The sequence below is a fragment of the Phlebotomus papatasi genome, chromosome 3, assembly GCF_024763615.1.
Source record: "Phlebotomus papatasi isolate M1 chromosome 3, Ppap_2.1, whole genome shotgun sequence".
Lineage (NCBI taxonomy): Eukaryota > Metazoa > Arthropoda > Insecta > Diptera > Psychodidae > Phlebotomus > Phlebotomus papatasi.
The window spans coordinates 41,117,855-41,142,658 of NC_077224.1; the positions used below are offsets into that span (position 1 = coordinate 41,117,855).

The 24,804-nt window shown below is 33.0% G+C and overlaps 2 protein-coding genes and 1 non-coding gene across 3 annotated transcripts in view; 1 reads left to right on the top strand and 2 right to left on the bottom strand.

Annotated features, from left to right (window-relative positions):
- The window catches only part of LOC129805729 (peroxiredoxin 1-like), a 345,084-nt gene that overhangs the window by 41,876 nt on the left and 278,404 nt on the right, over positions 1–24,804 (top strand). The window lies entirely within an intron of this gene.
- On the bottom strand, positions 8,752–8,823 carry Trnaq-cug (transfer RNA glutamine (anticodon CUG)). The gene has a single exon. It is a non-coding gene; the product is annotated as a tRNA-Gln (tRNA).
- LOC129805710 (alpha-N-acetylgalactosaminidase-like) lies at positions 9,630–16,692 on the bottom strand. The gene is made up of 6 exons (XM_055853806.1): positions 16,464–16,692; positions 13,223–13,397; positions 12,860–13,129; positions 10,135–10,509; positions 9,925–10,074; positions 9,630–9,843 (listed from the first exon to the last, which is right to left on the bottom strand). Exons 1-6 carry the CDS (start codon positions 16,628–16,630, stop codon positions 9,703–9,705), a joined length of 1,278 nt encoding a protein of 425 aa, XP_055709781.1. The 5' UTR covers positions 16,631–16,692; the 3' UTR covers positions 9,630–9,702.

Below are 24,804 nucleotides of genomic sequence, written 5' to 3' on the forward strand. Positions count from 1 at the left end.
ATGTGACACCCGTTAAGGAGTGTCCTGAGCAAAAAGAACACTAGGGAGAGGACAGGAGATATGCCTGGGTGGAAATTATGAAAGATGGTGGAGAATAAATCATCAAGAATATTGAGGAAAATGGGAAAACTTCACCGCAGAGACACGATGTACATCATTTCTCCTGCCTCTGCCTTCACTTTCCACCTCACCCTCCCCCCCTCGTCACCACAAAGAACATCTCCAGAGAAAGAATTCAATTGAGAAGTGGCAGAAGCTGGTGCCGAATGCAAAGACACTGGAAGGCACCCTCCTCAACTTGGGTTAAGTTATTTCTTGACTGGCGGTGGTAATTCACAAAATGTCAACACCGCTCAGGCAGCTAAAATAAATGGTTCTTCGTGCCAAAAAATTGGAATATATACCATGAAGACCCACGAGCGACTTGGTAGGAAATTTCAAAGTCACTAGTAATGTCTTGACGCACTTAGAAGAAAAGAAAAGACAAACGTATAAATTGAGAATTAATTTGGGAAATTCCGCACCGCATTCGTTGGGAATAGAAAGACAATTGAAATTTGTGGTCGAACCAGACATTTCCAATTTACTTCAACGTTGTACTACATCGTCAAAGAACACTCGGTGCAGTAAAATTTATTTTCCACCCATTTGGTAATATAAAAGGGGTTTTTCATTAAGGTAATAAAAGCTACTACCAATTCTACTGCTATTTTTTTGAAATGCCATTAATAGTTGTTCCTGGAAAATTTTCTTTAAAATTAAGTGATTTCAAGAATTTATTCTATAATTCAAAACTTACAAAATATATATTTATACCTTGTAAGTAAACAGTAGGGTACAGGTACATGTTAAGGCTATAACACTCAGTATGTGTGCCGTAGATATCATGAAGTAATAGGTCAAGTAGGTATTCTTGAGCATTTTTAAGCTTAATTTTAGATATAAAATTAGAATAGTTAAGATCTTCCGATTTAGATAAAATATGCACAGTTTTGTTTGTCAAGTTTTATCGATTTTTAAGGTAATTTCATAATTCTACGATCTAAGAAGTTCTCAGCCCTACTGGTGATAAACTTGACTAGCTCATTTTTACAAATCTTTTTTGAGAGAAGTTTTGTGCCATCAAGAAAATTTTGCAAATGCTTAAAAAGGTGATAATCGGTTGGTGCCAGATTTAGACTATAGGGGAAAGTACTCTCCCTTCGAACGTTCATGCCTTCGAATAATGTTAATTTTCTTTAAGTTTTCTTAAGAGCCTTAAACATTTCTATTAAATATCAGTTAGTTATTATTAATTATTGTTAATTATGTGACAATTATGTGGAAATCTCTTATAGGAAAAGTAAGAGAAATTCACATTATTCGAAGGCATTAACGTTCGAAGGGAGAGTACTTTCCCCTAACACCTTTTTCGCCATTAATCCGGGCATAGTGATTGTTTAGGTTGGCTTATCACGCTTGGACCGTGATTTTCCGCCTTCTGTTCTCGTATATGAACCATTCTTTATCGCCAGTTATCATTCGTTTCAAAAATAAGTCGATTTCGTTATATTTTAGCAAAGACTTGCAAGCATCAAGTCGGTCTAAAAAGTTCTTTTTCGACCACCAATTGAATTACTAGGGGAAAGTACTCTCCCTTCGAATGTTCATGCCTTCGAATAATGTGAATTTTCTTTCATTTCTCCTAAGAGACTTACACATTTCTACTAAATATTCGATAGGTTATCATCAATTATTGATAATTATTTGATAATTGTATGCAAGTCTTTTAGAAAAAGTAAAAGAAAATTCACATTATCCGAAGGTATGAAGTTCGAAGAGAGAGTACTTTCGCCTATAATAAAATGCGATAAGCGAATTGTTTTCCGTAGAGTGCTTAATTAAACGATTGTTTTTAGACTGATGAAATTCCTTTTTACTTCTTCAAAATCCATAGAATTATTCACTGTTTCATTCAGAAACATAATATAAAAAATTATCAAAAATATTAAAGAAAATTTGTAAAATAATGATAATACTGAAATAAGTTAGCGTTCACTATAGCGTGGATCGCCTATTCGCTAATTTCTTCAAATGGTCTTTTAATTGGATCACTCAATTTACAAGAATATTCTCGACAATTCTGAAACCATTCCGTGAGATCTTCAACAGTAACCACAGTCCTTTCCAATGAGAAGGACTTTGCCTTGAGTATACTGGAGCTCTGGATGACGCTTGAGAAAATTCCTGAACCAAACACCTCTAGGCCTTCCATCTAGAAAATAGTTTGGAATTTTGAAGGTCTCGCAGATGATTTTGACGCGGTCCAGAATGTGTTCCTTGCCAATGGGATACCAACCATCCGCACATAACAGGATCCATATGACAAGTTCTTGTTCTTGTTTTTTTGTAAGCGGCGTTGGTCTGCCATTAGGCCACTCTTTCAGGTATCTGTCAGTCAATTTGTTGCACAATGTCACCCTTGGTACATCAAAATGTTTTGGATGCATAGGTTATGGTAGAACCATCTCGTACACAATTCAATGCATTCTTTAGATCTTTCTTAGAATAAGGTTTGTTCTCAGGATTCTTTTTCTTTGTTCCCTTCGGCATTTGAAATAGTAAAACAGTGCTGAACAATGCGATTCCCGAAAAGAAATATTAATTTACGAAGCGCCCGTTTTAGAGCAAAATGTAAACAGCCGCAAATTAATTAATTTCTTTATGAAATATTATTACTTCATGAAAATCTATTTACTCATCTTGTATAGGGGAACGATTGCACTTCAGTTTTAATTAAACCTTTCGATTTAAAATATTTTTTCACAAGGAAAAAAATAATAAATGTTTTGAATCAGCCAGCTGTCATTAGCGCAAATATCTCTGAAAGAAAGTTTTTAGTACAAAACTCAGCTGGAACAAGTTTGAAATGAGTCGGTTACACTAACTTATTTAATGGATAAAAATATTATTTTTGCTTTTTCTCAAAGTTGAATTGTTATATTATGATACTGTAGTGTCTATGTTACGGAAATAAAAATAGAAATATTATTTTAAGTGGATTTTATCTAGTTAGCGTAGTCATAACGATCCACATAGTGAAGCGCCCGGATTAGCACACTTAACAGTATACTTAACCCTATTTTCAGAATCAAAATTAAAATTATCAGAAACATCTTAAAATTAATACAAAGCTTGATAGTTTACTAACCATTAGTGAATTATTACAATTATGTTAATGGGTAATCTTTGAAGGATAAAAGTAAAGCTTCAGGAAACTGGTGAAAAAATGGCGTTCTAAGAAGTTTGATTTTTATGCAACTTTATGAAATAAATTGTAAGAAAATTGAAATACAAAGCGGAATGAAGTTAATGATTTTAGGGAGTATTTGCTTTAGTAACATAAAGGTTTTACCTCATTCCTTTGAATGCAAAAAATTAAAACTGCTTCTGTGTTCATCTGGATCAGCTTATCGTATTACGTTTTCAAATCTCTAGTTCTAGATTAAAAAGACTTATGTTATAATTCCAATTCACTCAACCTCCTTAGGAAAGTCAAATAAGGCTGTTATCTTTCAAGATTGTGCAACAAATAGTTAATTATTTCCCTCTCTATATTTAGATGTTGAGGAGCTATGTTTTTAGTTCCACATCTAATTGTATATGGCACGAGATAAATTTTCTATTTATAGTGAAATAGAATTTATATTTTTTTGTATTTACTATGTATCAGAGTGTCGTTGTCGAAGTGTTTTATTTAGTTCAGGGATGTAAAAGTTGCTAAGGCGTGATGCACATAAATGTCAGTGGTGGGTGAGACAAGATTTTCTCTTTTGTCATTGATTTTTATGTGTGTCGTCAGTGGGAAACTTTATTGTCTTTTCCCACCCCTTAAAAGCTTTCCCGGCACCCAGAGCCTTGAGGCTGAAGAGGACCATTAAAAACACCCCAAGGCAGGTATTACGTGATGCCGCGCTCACACCGGAACACCCAAGGGGATGGAAAGTGACAGTTGGGTTTGATGTGGGAGGCTTTTTCCGCTGACACTGTTAAACGAAAAAAAAATATTTTGTATTAAAAAAAATTCACCCCTCACCCCATAACTCAGATTTTTCATCGAAATCTCAATATTGATGGATGGGCGTGAATTTGTGCGATTGAGGGATGAACAAATTGCCTGGAATTTATCTCCTTTATCAGCACACCATCCTTCCAGTTGAGGGGCTTTTATGCGGATGGAAATGGAATAGATGGTGAATATATATAAAGTCAAGTGTATTTTATCAGAATTTTTCTCCATCATCTATCCAACACTCTGTTCTATATCGAAAAGTGGTCTGAAAGGCGTTCCTATTTTATGGATATCCATTTTCTCGCTTTTATACTCAAATTAATGACCATAACTCTTTTTTTGCACTCTCTCAAACCCAAAGATTTATAACTGCTAATGGAAAGTTTAAGCTTAGGATGAATTTGTAATGTAATTTTAACTGATGATAACAGAGTCTCAAGTATGAATTTAAAAAAAAATTGGTTCCCTAAAATATTGAATGAAAAAAGAAACATATTGAGAAAGAAGGTTGTATTCATATTATTATTTAAATGCTAGATATTTAAATAAAACTAGTTTGTGTATACAATTTAGAACTAAGACATTTTTTTATTAAGATTTTTGTTGCATTACTTAAGGGGAAAGCCTGTCTTAAAAATTCCGTAGTGTGTGTAACCGGTGCAACCATAAAATATAAGCCACGCCTTCTATCAGTTTGGCATTGAAATTCTAAACGTATTAAATTTTGAGGAATACCCCATGTAAGAAAAAAAATTGAAATGAAATGATTTCTCGCACGTCATGCATTTTCCTTACCAATTTTTTTTTCATCAATATCCCGCATTCAAGAATATGATGAAGAACACAAAAGAACTTAAAATTATTCGATAAAGCAGTAAAGCGCCAAACAGTCTCACATCAAGTAGATTGCTAGTTATTCTAATGTTCTGCTAGTTATTCTGATGTACTAGTATTCTACTAGACTACAGCATTCTAAAATTTGATTAACTTGCACAAAGGAATTTTTGAGAAAAATTAGTTTAAATTTTGCTGAATTTTGACGCTATCGTAGCGCCACCTGTGGTGACTTTTTGAACTTTCATCTGAAAGTGCTCATCGAGACAAAACTAAAACACCAAAATTTAGGTCAAAATGTTAATTAGAACCGGAGATATAAGCCGGTCAATATTCGAACTTTGACCCCTTATAGCTCGGGTTGGGGGTTATTGATCGATTTAAGTATTTTTTTGTTTGATAGGCATAATCTGCGGCTACAATATACTAAAATTTCAGCCCGATGCACAAACTAATTTTTGAGTTATTTGATTTAGAAAATTGAAAAACCTCCATTTTGATAATAGCGCCCCTAGCGGTAGTTTTATGAACTTGGAATGTTAGAAAGAGAAGTGGCATTTCACGAGAGCTTTCCAAAACGCACTCACTTTTTAAATTCTGACAATTAGAACCGGAGTTATGGCCATTTGAAGATTTTTTTTGGACCAATATAGCTCGGGTCCGGGGGGTCGGGCGGGGGATCTTAAGTTTGATATTGATCGAAAGATCTAAGACCCAGCTAAAACATATTAAAATTTGAGCCCGATCGATGCCATATCGAGGTCTTATTGGCTTATAGCGCATGTTGTCAAGATATGAAAATAATGAATTTTTGAGAGAAAATTCTGTGGTTCATAAGTCATTCAAATACGTAATTTCTGGATAACGGTATATTTTACGACCCTATGATATTTAGGAGAGAATTTTTGTAAAGGATTCAAGTCGTCCCACGAATCCTTTTCACGGATTTGGAGGATATTTAAGAGTTTATGAAACAAATCTAAAGAATGAAGGTATAGGGATATGTGATGTTCCAGGAAAAATGTCCTTGAATCCTCCTCTACACATCCTTAAGTTATCCTTTGATACCAACATCCTAGGATGTACCGTTATTGATTATAAACAACTTTTTTCAAATATTTCGAAAAATTTCTTAAAGATCTTTTTCTTAAGATATTTCAGAAACTTGACGTGATGGACCACAAGTTTCTTCGGGAGAAATATTCACGACATACCAAGGAACAAGAAACTACTCATTATTTTCCATCCCATTTTTGGCTGTTGCACAGTGTAATTTTTTGTAAAACGGATTTAAACTTTTAGAAAATCTTACTAATAGACATACGCGTATAAGGCGAGCATGTCCAGCTTCGTAAGGAAAATCATGTCCAAAATTTTAGATTTTTTACTGAACGCCAAACAAATCGAATAAATTATACTACTATGTAAAAAAAATCTCATACTTATTAAGTTCATTAATTCTATCTCACAAAATCTGCTCCGATTTGCTCAGCTTCGTACAACATTTTTCCACCTATGTAATGTCTCATTTTCACCGTAGACATTACACTGGATACAATAATTTGCACATCACTGTTTAGATGGAACTTTCATCTACTTGCTGTCGCCGTTTGTAGGAGATATCATGCGTTAAAAAAATCAATTATAGGCTATTTTTCTGACATATGTTTTTGTGACATTTGGAAAACCATTTTTGCACTGCATTCTGACAATCAATTAAGTGCTTGGTTAGGTGTGGTTCTCTCATAATCCAAGCTATTGTAATCCTCGAATTTTCTCTAATACCTCCAATCTGTTTTACAGAACATCTTTTGAACATCACTGATTCTGAAAATTACCAAAGAGTGACCAATTCACATGAAATATGGAAAATTCCGCTTGAAAACAAGGTAGAGTGAAAGGAACATCTATTGACACTTTAAGAATTCGTATCAGAACTTATTGACACCCTCTGTACCATTTGGTATACGAAATTTGAACACTTATCCTTATCGAAAAATGCAGATTAATGAAAAAACTTTATAATTACTTAGATTTTATTGGATGCATTAAATATAAATTTCATCATTTTGACAAAAGTGTCAATAGGAGTTCCCTGTCGAAGAGGTGTTTCTTCGACCCTAAATTGGATGAGAAATGCTCAAAATGTATCGAAGTGGCAGTGACAGAATCACATCTACTATAAGCAGATTTGGGCTTAATGTTTGATTTGACAGAAGCAAAACAAAGTCTCATTTTGCTGTGGAAGTGCAGGGGTGGAATGATAACTTTTCGATATTATCGATAAAAAATGTATCTTTTGAATTAAGTGAATGACGATTTATTACGCTTTGTTAGGTCATTTATCGTGGTATTCTTAAAAGAATGTGGCTGTTGATAAATATTTGTATTAGCTACCAAAAATACATTTTTTAAAATCGACAATCGATACTATCGAAAAGAAGTTATCATGTCAGCTAAAGTTTTTCTTCGAGATATTCGTGAAAAGATGTATAATATGCAAATGTTTGAGACAAAGATTTTCACGGTAAATAATAACTCTGATAAACCCTCTACAACTTGTAATATTTGTTTTTTCGAAAAGACACTTGAATTGTGAAAAAAATGTATAAAATCTTCCACATCAAAATTGTAATTTATGATTTCCAAGTTTGTCAAGAAATGTGAAAATACTGGACTATTTATTAGAATATATGGCCATGGATGAGATTTATTTAGTAACTTCGAAAAAATAAACTTTTACTCAGCTGCAATACTATGAACATGCAAACCCTTCCCCTATGTTTAAAAAGATCGCAACCTTTTTAGCGGTCTTCAGATCTAGAGCTTTAGACCAGTTCTCGAAGATCTCAAAATCTTAACACTAAACGTACCAAAGACCCGGTCAAATTGACCGGTTTAAAATTAACACATATCGTCGGTTGCGGCTACCTCTGTCGTATCTGCATTTCTTTCGAATCAGCATTTCACGCAAGAGGGGACGCCTGTATTGTAGCTTGTTCCGAATGCAGATACAAAACAAATGCAGATACGACAGAGGTAGCCGCAACCGACGATATTTAAACGGTACAATGTCACTATCAAACTTTATGAATTTCTTAAAATATGCATGTAATATATTTCTCAGTGTTTAAATTTTTATTTTTTGCTCTTTTCCAAGATAAATTTGTTGAGTATCCTATCCTACCGCGGTTTGTCATTTGACCAAAAGACGACCAAAAACGGTCGGTAGGTTTAGTGTTAAATAGCTATCAATTTCATAGTTTGTTTTTAGAATTCAATAGATTATTTTATTTTAATAATCCAATCCTAAGATCTATTTTTCTAGAAAATTACGACTGATTAATCAGCAATTAGAACAGTTTGATTCCATATGGTTAAGCTTTAGTTCTACAGATCATATTAGAAAAGTGGCTTCATTTAAGTCTATTGCCGTATTTAAGTGTACTTTTATGAAATTGGTGTTTTTTTTTAATTGAATATTTGAGGATTGCAATACATAAACATTGATCAAATACTGTGATTTCCAATTCTAAAATACTGAGAAATGACAAAAAAATCAATTTAGTATTATTGAGTAGTATAGAGCAAAATGTGGTGCCACTACCCTATTAAATTTTCTGAATCAATAAAAATAAAGCCCATATTGTGGTGATTGGTTAAATTTTAAAATTAAACACTTAACATATTTTAATAAATTTAATTTTTTTATTGTTTTTGGTTTTAAAACGCATATTTATTTCATTGCTGAAATGAAAAGAAAAGTGATGAAACGATATTGTGACTTGTTTCTTCAATTGAAGGTTTCTTGAATCAACCACTACTTAAGCCAATGATGATGAGCTTAAGGTCTTTCTATAAAAAGAAGGTCCCACCGAGATTTGAACTCGGATCGCTGGATTCAGAGTCCAGAGTGCTAACCATTACACCATGGAACCACATCTATCTCATCTCAGCATCAGCATCTGAATAAACACGAACAGTAATTATTTTTAGATCCCTTCGCTATTTACTGAAGCGAAGACGCAAAGTTAAAAATAACCATGCTTAGCTCGTAACCTCGTCAATATCAATTGCTCTATCTCGCTGTTTCTCAGTTATCAAATATTTAATCGATATTTGGAATAGAGTAAACGAGAGAAAAGTGTCAACTGTGCAAATTCCTGTGAACATGGGAAATATTTACTTATTGATAGTACATACTGATAGTTACACAATTGTTAAGTAAGAATGATGTTTGGAATTTTATTAGCAAACTTCTAAAGGTGAGTAACCGTGATGTGTGCTGAAACTATTTTATTTAATAAAAATTTAAATGAGATATAAATTGTACGAAAGAGACAGAATAACTTAATTTAGGTAAGGTCAAAAGAGTCGCTTAAGTGGATATTTCTCAAAGATAAATACCAATAAATTAAATAAACTTACTTAACCCATATTTTGGACTTTTGTAAGAGCAACTGTGTTAATAGGACCAAAAATAAGAAAATGAAACAACTGCTCTCAAGAGTTCTTTGGATGGCTATAGTATGATAAAGAATTTTATTCGAATTCCCAAGACTGGGTGCTCTGTAAAAGTCCACTTTACCATCATGTCTGAGGAAGTTCCGGTGGGTGAGGATGGTGTACTTATGGAGAAATACATTAGCATCCTAATCCTACAACATGAAAGCCTCTGATGGTGGTAATGTTGAGGTGAGCTTTTGCACCACATGGAGCTTTCCCATGCAAATTGCAATTTGCATACTGTACAACCACCATTTATTATTCATAATTTCATCGAATTAACAAATGATAATTACTATACTGCTTCTAGGTTACGCCACTCTGAAGCTTCTGAAGTTAGGATTTAGTGCTTCGAATTTAAAGAAGACAACACCAGTTGGATTGACCCTCACGCTAAGTTTTGATGATTTTCCCACAAAAAACATTGTTTTATTGCCTGGCTGATAGAGATCCTGCAGAGGGAAAATTTTAGAAGAGAATCCATATAATTTTCAATAGAAAAGCGCTATTATGGGGTAAAAGCTGTTACTTACATAAACGGCATATTGCATAGTGCTCTTCAAGCCCAAGTTCTTGATATCCAGATTTAGTGTGAAAGGAGCTCCGTCTGTTCTGTGACTCACAAAAGCCACAGCATATGAGTAATTGATTCCCCAAGTAGGAGTAATTGGTCTCACCCACACCTTGCAAGAAAATCAATTGGATTACTCTGGGAATTCCTTTGAGAATTTGAGCCAATTTACCTCAATATTGTGTATATACCCAACTCGTCTGCCCTGCAGTCCAAGAGGATCTTGATTTACAGCAATAATATCTCTATTTTGCAGGATTTCTCGGAATTCTGGTCTAATTTTGTCGAGGTCATTGGACATGAGGAGTGGTGCAGCTAGAACGGCCCAAATTGCCATTTGAGCTTTGCTCTGATCTAAACTTAAACCAAAGTTTCCAATGATCAACATATCCGGATCATTCCAGTGATGCGGTCCAGCAGCAGGCTGGATACGGTCTTGATTCTCTGCAAAATACTTAGTAATTGATGTTACAGATGCCCATGAATCGTCAATATCTCCCCAGTTCCGCCAAAGATTGCAGGTTTTCTGAAGAGCCTCGTAATCGGGCTTGTAAAAAATACAATTTATGAATTTAGAAAGATGAGCTTTTTTCAAAGTAGTAAGTTTTTTAATTCTATATCTACCAGGGTGGTTGAACGATTTTTAATGGAGGAGTTTGAATAAAGATCATTTTTTTTAATTTGGTAATACAGTACGACTCCAACAGAATCAACAAACGCATTTGATACTTATATCTGCAATATTATAAGTGTTCTAAGTAGTAAAAAAGTTAGTTCGTTCTTACCTGGAATTTTACCTATTTTTTCACAGTGCATAAAATTTTTAGGAGTTGATTTTATCGGAGTCGTACTGCATTGTATTATTGGATTATGTGGTAAAATGTAGACAGGTGATCAATTCTATAAATTAATTTTAAAATAATCGCTCACGCCGTCATATAAATTGTGGACTAGAGGTCGGATTAGAGGTAGGGTAAGAGCTCATAATTTTGTCCAGTTTCTTATTTTGGACACTTTGAGGATAAAATTGGACACTAAAAATAATTTGAATAAAATTATGGATTTTTATTCCAATATTTGATGAATAATGAATTGTATCTAAATATTTGTTCTTTTTGGAAGATTTTAACACTAAATACGTTAAAATTTGAATATGATTTGAGTTGAAATTGCTTTGTTGAAAATTCAGTGTGAGCAATTGCTTACAAGAAATATGACAGAACTTCGTAGCTTACTTCAGTCTTATTTAGTTTTGGTGAAGTACTAACAAAGTTTGTTCGCTGTTTTTGAGTGATATTATTGAATATTCATTGAATATTGTGTTGATTCACGTTACTGATGATTTGTACATTTGACCTGAAGTGAGATTTGCCTTGTGAATTATATTTTTCGTGTGAAAAATCTGAAATTTTTTAAGACATTCACCAGTGAGGTGATGATTCTTATTTTGGACAGGTGTTTTTCTCACGAAATTTCGTGAAGTTTTAGCTTTTGTGATGACTAGGTTGGACAAATGCCTGGAGAAACAAAGGAGCATCATCTCTATGAAAGAGATGTAGCGAGAAAAGCCTTGAAAGGCTCCCGGAAAGGCCAGGGAATGAGCGAATCCGCACGTACTTGGAGTACCGAAGTCAACTCACTTTAATGAATGATATGGAAAGTTTCCGGGCTTCTTGTGACATTCTATGTTTCCTTTATATGAACAGGAAGAGGACTTGGTAAGATTGGTTCATGAATTGAAGAGCAATGGGCATCCTGTTGAGGCGGATTAGCTGTCCAAATATACAGCAAAGTTGTCCAAATTAATAACCAAGTAGTCCAAATTAATAACCAAGTTGTCCAAAATAAGAGTAACTGTTAATAATAAGAGTAACTCGTTCTGAAACGAGAGTAACAAAAAACGTCAATTAGTACCGAAAATATCGCACTTCAAACTTGGAACATCGATGCTTATAAGCAGACTGTCCAAAATTATGAGTCCTTACCCTACTGTCTACATTTTTAACAAGCGAAAAGTAGATTTAATTTGTGATGCTGATGAACAGGTCTTCAATTATACCAGTAGGATAATTCTATAACCTATGGCATTGCCATAATGACAAATTTAGAATCTTTATGTGGTAAATTCGAAAAATCTATTCGAAAATGCGATTCATATTAATTACTAGGAGTTCCAAAGATCCTTGAAATAGTATTTTGATGCTGACTGTCCTAAAATGTTTTACTGCTTACGAATTTACCACCAAAATTTGTCATACGACTTTGTCATAATGTCACAGATTTCCCCTACAGGTCAGAAGTTTTGAAGGGTCGTATCAAAAAATTACTTTTGGGTGGGTCTTATTCAGAAGTTCAATCGTAATGAACTTGAGATATAAAAACCCAAGAAGCAAAATAGCTGCCTTACAGAACCAAGTATTAAAAAAGTCTTTTAGTGCACTTTTAAAAAACTTAAAGTGAGAATTTTCTGTTGAAATTCCTATAGACGCTCTTAAGATCCTTAAGAGTGCGCCACTTTACTTATAGTAATCTCAATGATGGAACCAAGAGCGTTATAAGCAAATAAAAAGATTTTTGGTTCTATAGTGCCATATTTAAGGATTTGTACAAGACTATATTAAGAAAAAATGTTTCTTGGGAAGCCTCTTCAATTGATTTACTTTTCAATCATTCATGAGTATAGGGGAAAGTGCCCATGCTCTGCACTGTCCCAAGCTTTATAATGATTGAATTTTTCCTATGTTTCTGAATTAATGTGACTTTGCAATATATTTTTAATATGGAACACATTTATTAAAAAACATAGGAAAAAATTTAGTTATTATAAAGCTTGGGACCGTGCAAAGCATGGCCACTTTCCCCTACGACATTCCTAAAAATGTTAGATTTTCACCCACCATGATTCCATTAACTTCCTGATACACTGGCCAGCTGCAGGAATACACCATTGGGCGTCCAGTTTCATTGAGAAGTTTTCCAAAATAGGTGTATCCAGCCGCCATACTGTCCACTGACGAGTAGCATCCATCAAGTTTAACAAAATCCACATCCCAATCAGCGAAAGTTTGTGCATCAATTTCCATGTGGTTTAATACACCAGGATAACCAGCACAAGTTTTTGTTCCATAGTCCTCATAAATTCCAAATTTTAAGCCTCTTTCATGAATCTTATTTGAGAGTGCAGAAGTAAAATTTCCCATCAAAAGAAACCACAGAGAGAAAGTTTAAGCAATAAAATAATTGGATAGAGAGCTACATACATAATCTGCGAGAGCTTTCATTCCACTTGGAAAGCGTTTCCTGTCCGCCACTAATCGTCCATCTTTATCTCGCTCCATTTCCATCCAGCAATCATCTATGATCACGTACTCATATCCTAAGGCGAGATAACCATCTTCCACGAGACGGTCAGCTGTACGCATGAACAATTTCTCACTGGAAAAGAGATTTCGGATTTGATATGCGAGAAGATATTGAAATAATATCATTAGTCAGGTTTAGGGCTTGATTTTCTTTTCGTATTGCAATTTAGCAGTTGCTTGGCAGTTGTCTATGTTTTTGTTCGATATAATTACTAGTTACCGAAAGTAGTTTAAAAGGATAACATTGTGCCTGAAATTTTCCAAAAAATCGAGTTTTTCAATTATTTAAATTATTTATACGATGACACCTTTGAAAGCTGTAATTTATTCTGTAAATAATTTTAAAGCCTTCAAAATGCATATACAATTGATATTTCAACTTTTTTTTAAAGAAATGTTTGATCTTAACTCAAAAGTTTGAATTAGAAAGTTAAGTAAAACTTCTGAAAAAAAAGTCTGGAAAGTTTTTTTATGTAGCAAATTTTTGGAAATTAATAGCAGAACTTTAATGAAGTGTATGGTTTTGTTTATCTGCAGTTAGTACAAAGGGTTTTTTAAACTGAATTTGTGCACAAAAAATTAAAATCCACGACAATAATCTTTTGCATTGGATTAGATAAAGCTATCCCAAAAATTAATTCGTGTAAAAAGGATTTTTATTATGACTCTCTGCAGTTATTTCACCTCATAAAAGTGGGTGAAATTCTTAAAATTTCTCCTTATATTCCGTCATAATTCGTTTTTCGAAGTAGTTTGTGGCATAAGTAATAGCTACTGTGAGAACATAATACAATGCAGTAATAGATTTATGTCAGGTACCAAAAACTCAAACAAAGATTTCACAATACGTAATTTAAGAAAATTAATTATTGTATAAATAGAAATCTTATTTTCTTTTAAGGTAAAAAATAAAGAGCAGTAAAAAAAACGAAATGGGCAGTAAAAAACTTAAATCTTTACAAAAATGGGTCTAATTTATAAATTTAACATTTAAAATTGTTGCAGATAGAATGAAAAGCCCTTAATTTTCCATTTACCGAAATTTGAACGATAATATCACTGTTTCAAAATTTTATACTGCTCAATTTTAACTTTTTACTGATTATTTATACAATATAATGCCAGTTTTTAATCTATAATTTGAATAATTCTTAATCGTTATACCTGTAAATTTAGAGATAAAACACACATAAGGAATAAATCTTATGTGCTTCTCCAAAAACTAAATTTAGATCTAATAAATAATCTTGATTTGACTTTTTTTCTACCAAAAACTAGGATTTATCTTTATAATTGAATCAATTTCGTGTAAACGAGCTGAGTGAATCAGAATCTGATGCATAAATTGCAAATGAGTACATAAAATTTGAGACTGTTCTATTTTAATCCAAGCTTGTAAAACTCAGTTCTGCTATTAATATTGCAACAGTAATTATTTAGAAATTGCCAATTCTTTCCCATCTCTGAAAACAGAGTGCAAAAAGTAAATTAATGGATAGGGGAGTCAATCTTAGTTAGATAGAGAAGACGGGAGTATGGGACTTCGTGTTCTGGATCCTTTAGAGCCCAAGTAAATCCAAGCTAATCTTTGAAAATTTAGCTTGTAAAATGTGGCTGTAAAAATTTATCCCAAACCGTCATATACTGAGGGTTGAGATTCATTACAGGTACTCTGAATAAATTTCCGAAATTGTCGCACACTGAAGGCTTAGGATCATCAATTATGAGTCCTTGACAAATTTTACAGGCTAAGTATTCACGAGGATCAGCTTGAGTCTATTTGAGCTCTTAGAAGTAGATAATTAGTCGCACCACCCACTGCATAGGGCCATATATGTAAGTACAAGTCTCAAACATTTATTGTAATGGTTAAAATTAAGGAAATCCTATCTAATTAAAGTCTGATTGAAGTTTCTTATTAAAAGTTCACTTCAAAATTTTCAATATATGAAGTTTTCTAATTAAAAATTCTGGAAATTTTAGATTTAACCCATTCCTTACCATGGTATTATACATTATACGCAAATTGAGTGATTTTAGATGATTTATGCCTGGGCAATTTTTATTTGAATTGCTGTCGGGAATGGATTTTTAGTAACTTTAGTTCTTCAGTTACTTGGGAAAAATAATCCGACAGAGATGAAAATACATTTTATTATTGTTTTCTTGCTTCGCGGAAAGTCATGGATAATTTTTGCTCAAAATGGCGGACGGAAAATTCGACATTCTGTCCAATTTGTTAAAATTGGCCTCTTTACTTTTTCCTGATTTGAATTCTAGTTGCCAATTTGTTTTCTTGGATAGTTACTCTATCTAAAGCAATATAGTTTTTAATGGATTAATGCACAGAATTTAAATTCAGTGACCGTTAAGACGTGTGTTTGACAGGGGCTCCTCGCGCCACCGTAATAAGTAATTTTTTTTTCTTTTCAAAAATTCATCTATTAATCTGTAGGAAACTAATCCCAAATTTATCCCCAATTTTATCTCAAGTATTTCAGGTACATTGACTGAATGGGTTAACTCAAAAAAACTTCACTATTCACTATATTTTTAATAGACTTATGTGCCTAGAATACTGCTTTGTTATGAAGGTTTAAGTAGGCTTGTGGCATTCTTTATTAACCTGTACGTACTTCAGTTTTTGTTACAAAATGATTTCAAAGATCAGTGAATTTATAAATATTTTATATGATATGATAGAATATCAAATATTCTTAATTTCGTGGTTTTTCGATTTTATTTCTCAAAAATTGAAGATTTCTGCGAGAAGGCTATAAGGACCTCGACAGACCTGAGGATTAGCCGAGAGACGGCTTAGCGTAATTGTATTCGAATTCGAAATAATGATTAAACTACATTTCCCTAATTTTCCGCTAAGTAGTCACTCGGTTTAAGTTGTAAGTGTGTCTAGGGCATACGCATACCTATATTCCTATTGACCCTAAATTCCTCTCAAATGAACAAAAAAATACAATAAATTTCAAATTGTTTTTTTTTTCTTTAAACTATACCCCGCCCTTTCCTATTCAATTTATTAGCACTGTCACTTTACTTTTACTGAAAGTTCATTTCAAATAACCAAATTGTAAAAAAAATCTATCTGGAATTTAGTAAATGTTAAAAGGATCTTTCGAACCTGACACATTCATCAGGATACCGCTCACAGTCCGTTATACAGCGAAAACGTTCCCAATTGAGCCAGCCCATGGGAGGGGTGCGTGCCAGGCCATTGTCCAGTCCGTCATTGGGGACCACAAAACAGCCCCAAATCAACACTGACACTGTGAATGCAATCAACTCCATCACTCCAAGTCACCACAATGAATGATGGATGAATGAAGGCCGGGTTTTTATGTGAAAAATTTACACTGCAAGTGCCACGGGTTATCGATATGGGCTATCGGTCAGTTGGCCTGACACAACTAATAAAACAAAGTAATAAACTATTACGTGGGCATCATGTCGTACACTTATCAATTGAGTTGTGTTTCTACCTGCAGAGTGCATGGAATAGAGGGGTGAGTCTATAGTTTTCACCATCATCGTAAGATACTAAAGGCGACAAGAAAATGATTTTAATTAAGAGTTGCGAGAGTTGATAAGACTTAGGGAGGCGATGTTGAAGCAGATGCTACCTTTTTGAAGTTTCTCTCTTCCCCATGATTCATCATCTTGAATTTCTCAAATAGTTTTCCACCTTGTTCAACATGATAGCAAGTGTGTGAAGTAAAGACATAATTGTCTCCCCTTCCGGATGGTACAAGCAATATCTTCGTCGGTGCTCTAACACGAATGATGACATATTAAACACCTTTTATAGTCTTTTGTTAAGTATAAAGATATTTTGAATAAGTCATTTACTCCATAAAATTGTTTAAATGATGATAATCGAGTGCATTTTAAGATTAATGAATGATTTTATACGCTTTTGGACAAATTGAATTTGTTTCAAGTTTGATTTAATTGATTGTTATTGTTAGTCTATCAGAAAAGTTATATCACTATTCTTTTGCAACTCTTAACCAGTGGTCTATCAAAAATTATGTTTTTGATAAAGATGACTGTGATGAAATTTCATTTATAAATTCAAGAAGTAGGACAGTTATGCTCGGACAGGAATTTAAGATATTATTTATTTTTGGGTCAACAAGACTAAATAATTAATCAGATAATAAATAGGGGAGTGCCTGAATGTTTGAGACACAGTGGATTATTCTTTGGATATTTAAATAAGTGTGACAAAAACTCTAATTGAATTATTTGCATAAAGTCTATACTAATGAATACTCTAAGCGCTATACGCAATTTGAAGATAGTTTTCTGAGTTTTGGAATTCAAAACATATAAAGTGTCGTAAACATGCCGACTCTCCCCTAATTATGATAGAGTGCATGGCCGAGTCAAACAGTCAAAATTTAAAATTTAATTTGATTTCTCCAATGAATGCGGCTTCCCGATGAGATCCCATGTGTTAATTGGAACTAAGAGCAGGGAGTAGAGGCAAGAACTTTTCCTCAGCTTCATAGGTTTTTTTCTTAAAATTTCTAACATTTACAATAATAATATAATTATAATCCTTCTTAAGATGCTCACAATACCCATTTTAATTAAAGAAATATTTAGGGGGAAGCGGGGCAACTTTGAATGTGGGGCACCTTTCAAATTGGGATTTTTCTCCTATATTTAAGTGGAACTGACCCATATCAAAATCTAATTTAGCTTCTCAATCTGTTTGTAAAATTAAATTATATCACTATAAGGCTCAATTTTATTTAAAAATAGGTGAAAAACCCCAATTTCAAAGGTACTTTCAAAGGTGCCCCACGTATTTTGATTACATAACCCTAAATAGCTTGTTAATTCTTTATTTAAGTGAGCCTTACAAGATTTGACTTGCCATGCGTATTTAAGATACAGCTTATAGAGAGCAATCGATACTAATATTGCTAACGGATGAAACCGGTCAATCGTTCGATCACTTGTTAATTCCTTGATTAATGAATTAAATTGAGTATTTTGTTATAGGAAACCAGGGAGTTTTGGGACACTTTTTCATGTTTGAACTTTGAAACAGTATTCCAAAAAATCACGATAGTGTATTACAGTAGACTCTCTCAAATTCGGGCATATAGGACCGAAATGTCAGCCGAATTAGACAGAAATTCGGGCGACATGTGCATATAGATATTGAGTTTACACACTGATATATATCGTAAATTGCATGAAAATCCCTCAATAATGCAAAATCACATCAAAACTAAGACAAACCATGCCAAATTTGAGCATATTTGATTCATTTGATAATCATAATCAAACTTGAAAAATGACAACAAACTTTTTTCAAATGTAACCGCTGCCCGAATTAAAAAGTAGCCCGATCTTAAAAGAGCCGAATTTGCGAGAGTCTACTGTACAATTTTATACGGTCTATAGGACACTTATGGGTATTGACTTTATAAAAAGTACTCGATAGAACCTGCAAGAAGGTGACATGATTCTTAAGATTTTCTTTTGTAAAATTATTACTGGATTCAACACGCAACTACAACTCCTGAACGGTAACGCAAAGACATTTTCACTGTGATAAAACATAATATAAATGCAACCGCCTCTGCCCAAAAAACTCGGGGAAGGTGTTCCTGGGCAGTCTAAACATGGACTTACCGGGTTCTTCCATCACGGAATACAACAGCAATATAACATGATTACATTTTAATAAAGTATTCTGATGCGATAATAATATGACAAAATCTCAGAAGATTTCTGAAATCATTATGCAGGATGAGTAATATGTTTATGCCAACTTATTCTATACCTATTCCAACCATATAGGGGAAACTGGGGCACCACCAAACACGGGGTAGCACCAGCACTGCGATTTTTTAATCAGAAATTCGACTTCAGAGGACAAGGCTTATAGAAATTTATACTTTTACATTTAGTTACCGAATAGGGGAGACTGGGGCACATGTAACCATTTTCGATAGATGCGAATTTGAGGTGATTTTCCAAGGACACCGTAATTTTTTGGAAAATCTTTCTTAGCTAATGTTTTACCCTTGGGTATAGGCAATACATCGAAGGTAATGCGGATGCTGGAAAACAATTGAGTTTTCCATAAAAATAAAATTTGTGTCACCGTGCATTTTTCTCTTTTCACAAAATATTGGGGTAGAAGTGAACACTTTCTGGGGAGGATGTAACCACCCTTTTTTCCACCCTTGAAATTAACTTTGCACAACTTTCGGTTATTTTAATTACTTAAGAGATATATAAAAACTGTATATTTTTCAAAAAATCACGATACTTTTTACAAAGAATAATTAAAATAGGAAAAAACTAAAAGCATGCATATCAAAGACATTTTTCAATGGAGTTTCCCCATATTTTGACATCATGTGACTTTTTATTGAACACAGCACCACCAATTTTTTTCGTAATCTATGAATTATAGATATTTCGCATGAAGGTCAATTTCCCGCTCTTTTACCTACTCATTTTGTGAAATTGAAATTGCCTGTTTACATCTACCCCAAATGCTGTTTTCTGACCAATTATTAATTCTTTTGAAATAATGTGAATCTCAATTTCTCTAGTAAATGCATAAATATAATCCTAAAAGATGTAGGAAAGAACTGGTATTGCTTTATTTTATTTTTATTTACTTTTTTATTTATTTATTTATTATTTTACACAGTTTTTAATTTCCAGGTGGAAATCCAAATGACCAAAATAATCGAAATATCAACATTTTCGGGAAAAATTATTTTTATTTTTAAAGTATTAGGATTTTATTGACCAATTCATCTGTGGACATACATCCCCATGGTATCTATGAATGCTTATGGGTTTTATCCTCTGGAGTCTTAAAATTAATGAAAAAAATCACAGTGTTTACAACTACCCCAGTTTACTACTGCCCCAGTTCCCCCTATAACATATTCAATATTTAAAAATTTCAAATTTAAAAAGTATCATTTTTATTCTGTCTATAGGGGAAAGTGACCATGCTTTATACTGTAAAATGATTTCCAAGGTTTGTGATTATTTTCTGATTACCACACAAACCGAAGCGATTCTTCCACTATGATAAAAAAATGTCTCACTTATTAGGTTCATAATCCCACCTCAAATAGTTCCTGGAAATCCTTAGATTTTCCTCAAGAAGAAAATGGAAATTCAGTGGCGATTTTTATACAAGTTGGGTCCGGGGCCTTCCTGTATAATAATTGATTCGACAATTCGGAGGCCCATTTTCACTGTAAAAATTTCACCGGATACAAAAAATTGCACATCAATATTTAGACGAAACTCTAATCTATCTGCTTAAATCGTTTGTACGACTGGTTATTAGTTTTAGAATCACTTTTATGTAATTATTTCTAAGCCATGCTTTTAAGACATTAGGGCGCTAGCGAAAACCACTTTTTCACTTTGAGTCCATGAAAATGTCATTCTGCAACCTTAAAATTCAGGCAACAGGATTGAAGGCTATGTCAATTGTCGATAAAATTGGAGGATTACAATAGGTGTAATTATGAAAGAATCACATCTAATGATATAGTTGCCACATTAAAATTATCATTCATGGACCCTTCTTAGAATATAGGATGGACACAAGTAGAATTTATGAATTTGTTACCACCCACAAAAACAGTGTCCACCAAGTACAAATATTTTTACATAAATATTAATACTGATGAACCCTCTATGTGCCTATGATAGTATTTTTCCTGAACAGCGACATTAATTAAGAAAAACTTATAAAATATCGTGTATTGAAATTACAGTTTTGGGCCTATTTTTGATTTTTGCTTCCTGAAACTAGGAAAAAAGAGCTAGGTTCCTAATTTTTTCAGGAAGTGTGAGACTTAGGACCAGCTATTAAAATATATTGCTAAGAGTCACAACTATTGATTAACACAAGAAAAAAATAGTTATTATCAAGCTTGGATCGTATCAAGCATGGTCACTTTCCCCTACTTTAATTTAAAACTCAATTAAAGCTTTCAAAATTTAAAATAAATATAAGGAAAATTTAAAAAGTTGTGACAATAATATAAATTGACATGAAAGAATTCTTTTTGCAATAACATGACAATTTCTGAATAGGGTAGAGTCAGTACTTTTTCGCCAGTAAGCCCTTTTTCGCCACGTAAATTAAAATCACATTTTAAGAAAATTATGAGTTCGTGGAACTACGAAATGAGTGTTATTTCGTAACCTCTAGCCAAATGAATCAGAAAACCGTATCAGATGCTCCACCGACTAGATTATTTGCAAGTTAATTAAAGAAATTGTCGACAAGGTGAACAGTCACCAAAAAAATATGGAGTTCTTAATAAACTTGTCAAAGCTCAGACAAATTGTCTTGCATTATTTTATGTTTTTTCAGTACAGTATTCGATATTTTTTCACTGAAAGTCAATCCGTTATTAACTAAGCTTTGTTCTAATATCGTTTTTTAATAATGTTTTCCAAAAAAAAATAAAGAAATACGGATGTGGTGAAATAGGGCTTACTTTTTTCGGTTGTATAAGTACTTTTCGCCACTCATTTTTCCAAGCATTTTCAAGTGGCGCTCCTCGCGGAATTTAGTTGAAACAGGCGTAATTTTCAATTTATTTTTGTCGCAAATAAAATATTTGCAAAAAATCATTCGAAATACTCTAATAATTGTCTAATATCGGTGTTAAATAAGAAAAGTACTGTGCAATGTACTTTTGGATGTTTTCGAAAGCTGTTGTTTCTTAAAAATCAATTGAAAACAAGTGGCGAATAAGTGCTTACACAGTGGCGAAAAAGTGTTTACAAGGTGGCGAAAAGTACTGAAACATGCATTGTTGCAGGAAATGTACTTTTTCAACCAGATACTCAAAAGCTCCCGGAAAGTCTCCTAGTTCAATAGATAGACAATGCTTCAAAGCACTTGTACACAAAATTTCATTTAATTTCGAAAAAAAGTGTAAGAATTATAAGGGTGTCAAACCTTAAGGTGGCGAAAAGTACTTACTCTACCCTACTGTCAGTCCAATAAGTGTCATTTATTAGTCTGATACAGCAAAGTACAAAACAATATGCAACAGATGGGAGGAAGAATCACAAAAAAGAACATAACTAAAATATATCAAAAGATGTATCTAAATCCAGTGATAAGTAATGTGCAACATAAATATTTGATTATCCAACAAGTTTCATATTTCTGCATATTTCTCGCATTTCATACTGTTCTCGCGCTCTAGCAATTGTTTTGTTAGTTCCTTCGGAAAATAACAAGTATGTACATATATGTTGACAAGAAAAATACCATTCTTTTTTCTTTAATGTGGCCTTTTGTAGTCACGATGCATCTCAATTTCTTCAGTTGAAAATTCAAATCTCGTGTTACTGAAAACCATATTATCTCTCTCTGCTGCAGTGAAAATATTTTTCCAACACGAGAATTCCTAATATCTTTGCACGATTTGTGTTCACTCCTTTTTTCTGTCAAATACAAAGTTGAGTGTATATTCTGGAAATCGTCAAGAGATTCACATGGTGGAGGATTTTGTTGTGGGGTATATGATGCTATGTGCATTTGTAAATATGTTGAGCATTCAAATCGATTTTCTACAACCCTCGAGTGATTTTGTCGAAAACAAACCCAACCCCATCAAGATTCAAAGTCATGAAAACGTGCTGTTGTACTGTAATTTACTTACTTAAGAGTCAAACAAGTGTAGTATCGTGGCAAAATGCACATTTTATCATCGTACTTCTTATCTGTTGAATTATTTTCTGACATAAGAAGAACTGAAGAAACTATAAAACATACCCGAGTAGTGAATATAGAAAACTTTGAAGCGCGTTTTCGCAACTTCTTATTTCTACTATTTTATCGAATTGACGGGAAAGATAGCAAAAACTTATGTACCCATTAAAATGGATTAGGGCTTATTCATTTCACACTTATATTCTCTTCTCGTTAAACCTAAAGACCCAAAATAAAACCCACTTCTTCAGTTTTAGATTGCTCAGTGCTATCAAAAAACTCCCAATAAATCCAAGAATAGGAGAGAATCTGTCGATGTTTAATGCCCTCACCTCACACTTAAGACTTAAGCCGAGAGACGACTTATAGTGGAAAATGATGGAAATATAGTTAAACCATTATTTCTAATATAATTACGCTAAGCCGTCTCTCGGCTAATCCTCAGGTCTGTCAAGGTCCTAAGTCTTTATTGAGTTACTACAAAAATTATACTACACAGAAAAAAAAAATTTGTAAAAATGTTCGTAAATGTTTGTGAATTCGTATGGGGGAGTTACGAAATCCTCGTGAATTGTATAACACACAAACAAGTTCATAAAAGTTTGTACTTTTTTCTCAAATATTGTTCTTAACATGATTTTTTGACGAACATTTTTTGTAATATTACAAACATTTGTTCGTAAATGTTCGTAAACACACAAAAAATGTTCGTAAAATTTTGTCATTTGTTCGTAAATGTTCGTAAAATGTCCGACAGGAAAACAAACATTTACGAACAAATGACTAAATTTTACGAACATTTATTTGTGTGTTTACGAACATTTACGAACAAATGTTTCTAAAAGTACAAAAAATGCTCGTCAAGTGATCATGTTACGAATAATGTTTGTGAAAAAAGTGCAAACTTTTACGAACATGTTTGTGGGCTATACGATTCACGAGCATTTCGTAACTCTCCCATAGGAAGTCACAAACATTTACGAACAATTTTACGAAATATTTTTTTCTGTGTACTTTGCTCCGAAAGAAACCGTACATTTTTTCATACAGAATGTTCTATTCTAATGTTTATCAATATCTTAATCCGCATAGCGTTTTAGTTCCGCTCTCATGGATAAGCAGGAGTCTACTATCTGCAGAGAATAAGAAGACCATATTTCTAATTCTTTCTCCTCTAAATTAATTTAAATTTAAATTCAGGATGTCTAAGCGATGAAATTTCGAGCTTAAGATACAGTTACTTCACTGAGAGAAAAACGGGGGTGCAATTAACATTTTTTCCTCATAACTTTAACACTTTTTAGGTTTAAAAATATATCAACATTTTTTAATGTTAATTTTACATCTTTTTAAGGGTAAAATTAATATGAAAAAGGGTAACTTTAACCCCTAATACACATAAAAAGCATAATATTTACACCGATTTCGGATCATTACTGCAGGGTATAATAAACTTTTCCGGAATGTTATTTTAACTTTTTCTGATTTCTTTCAGTCTTATAAATAATACAATTTATTCTTTTGACAAGTCTAAGTGATTACACTGAAAAAAAGAGGATGCGATTGACATTTTTTCTTCAGAAATTTAACACTTTTTAGCTGTAAAAATATATCAACATTTTTTAATGTTAATTTTACACCTTTTTAAGGGTAAAATTAACATGAAAAAGGGTATCTTTAACCCCTAATACACCTAAAAAGGGTAATATTTACACCGATTTTGGAT

Excerpts from the sequence above, each read along its gene's own strand:
- LOC129805710 (XM_055853806.1), bottom strand. The coding sequence starts at position 16,630 with ATGGAGTTGATTGCATTCACAGTGTCAGTGTTGATTTGGGGCTGTTTT. Across the intron at positions 13,130-13,222 it reads TGAAAGCTCTCGCAGATTAT|ATTCATGAAAGAGGCTTAAA; the intron begins GTATGTAGCTCT and ends CTCTCAAATAAG. Across the intron at positions 10,510-12,859 it reads AGGAAGTTAATGGAATCATG|CCCGATTACGAGGCTCTTCA; the intron begins GTGGGTGAAAAT and ends ATTTTTTACAAG.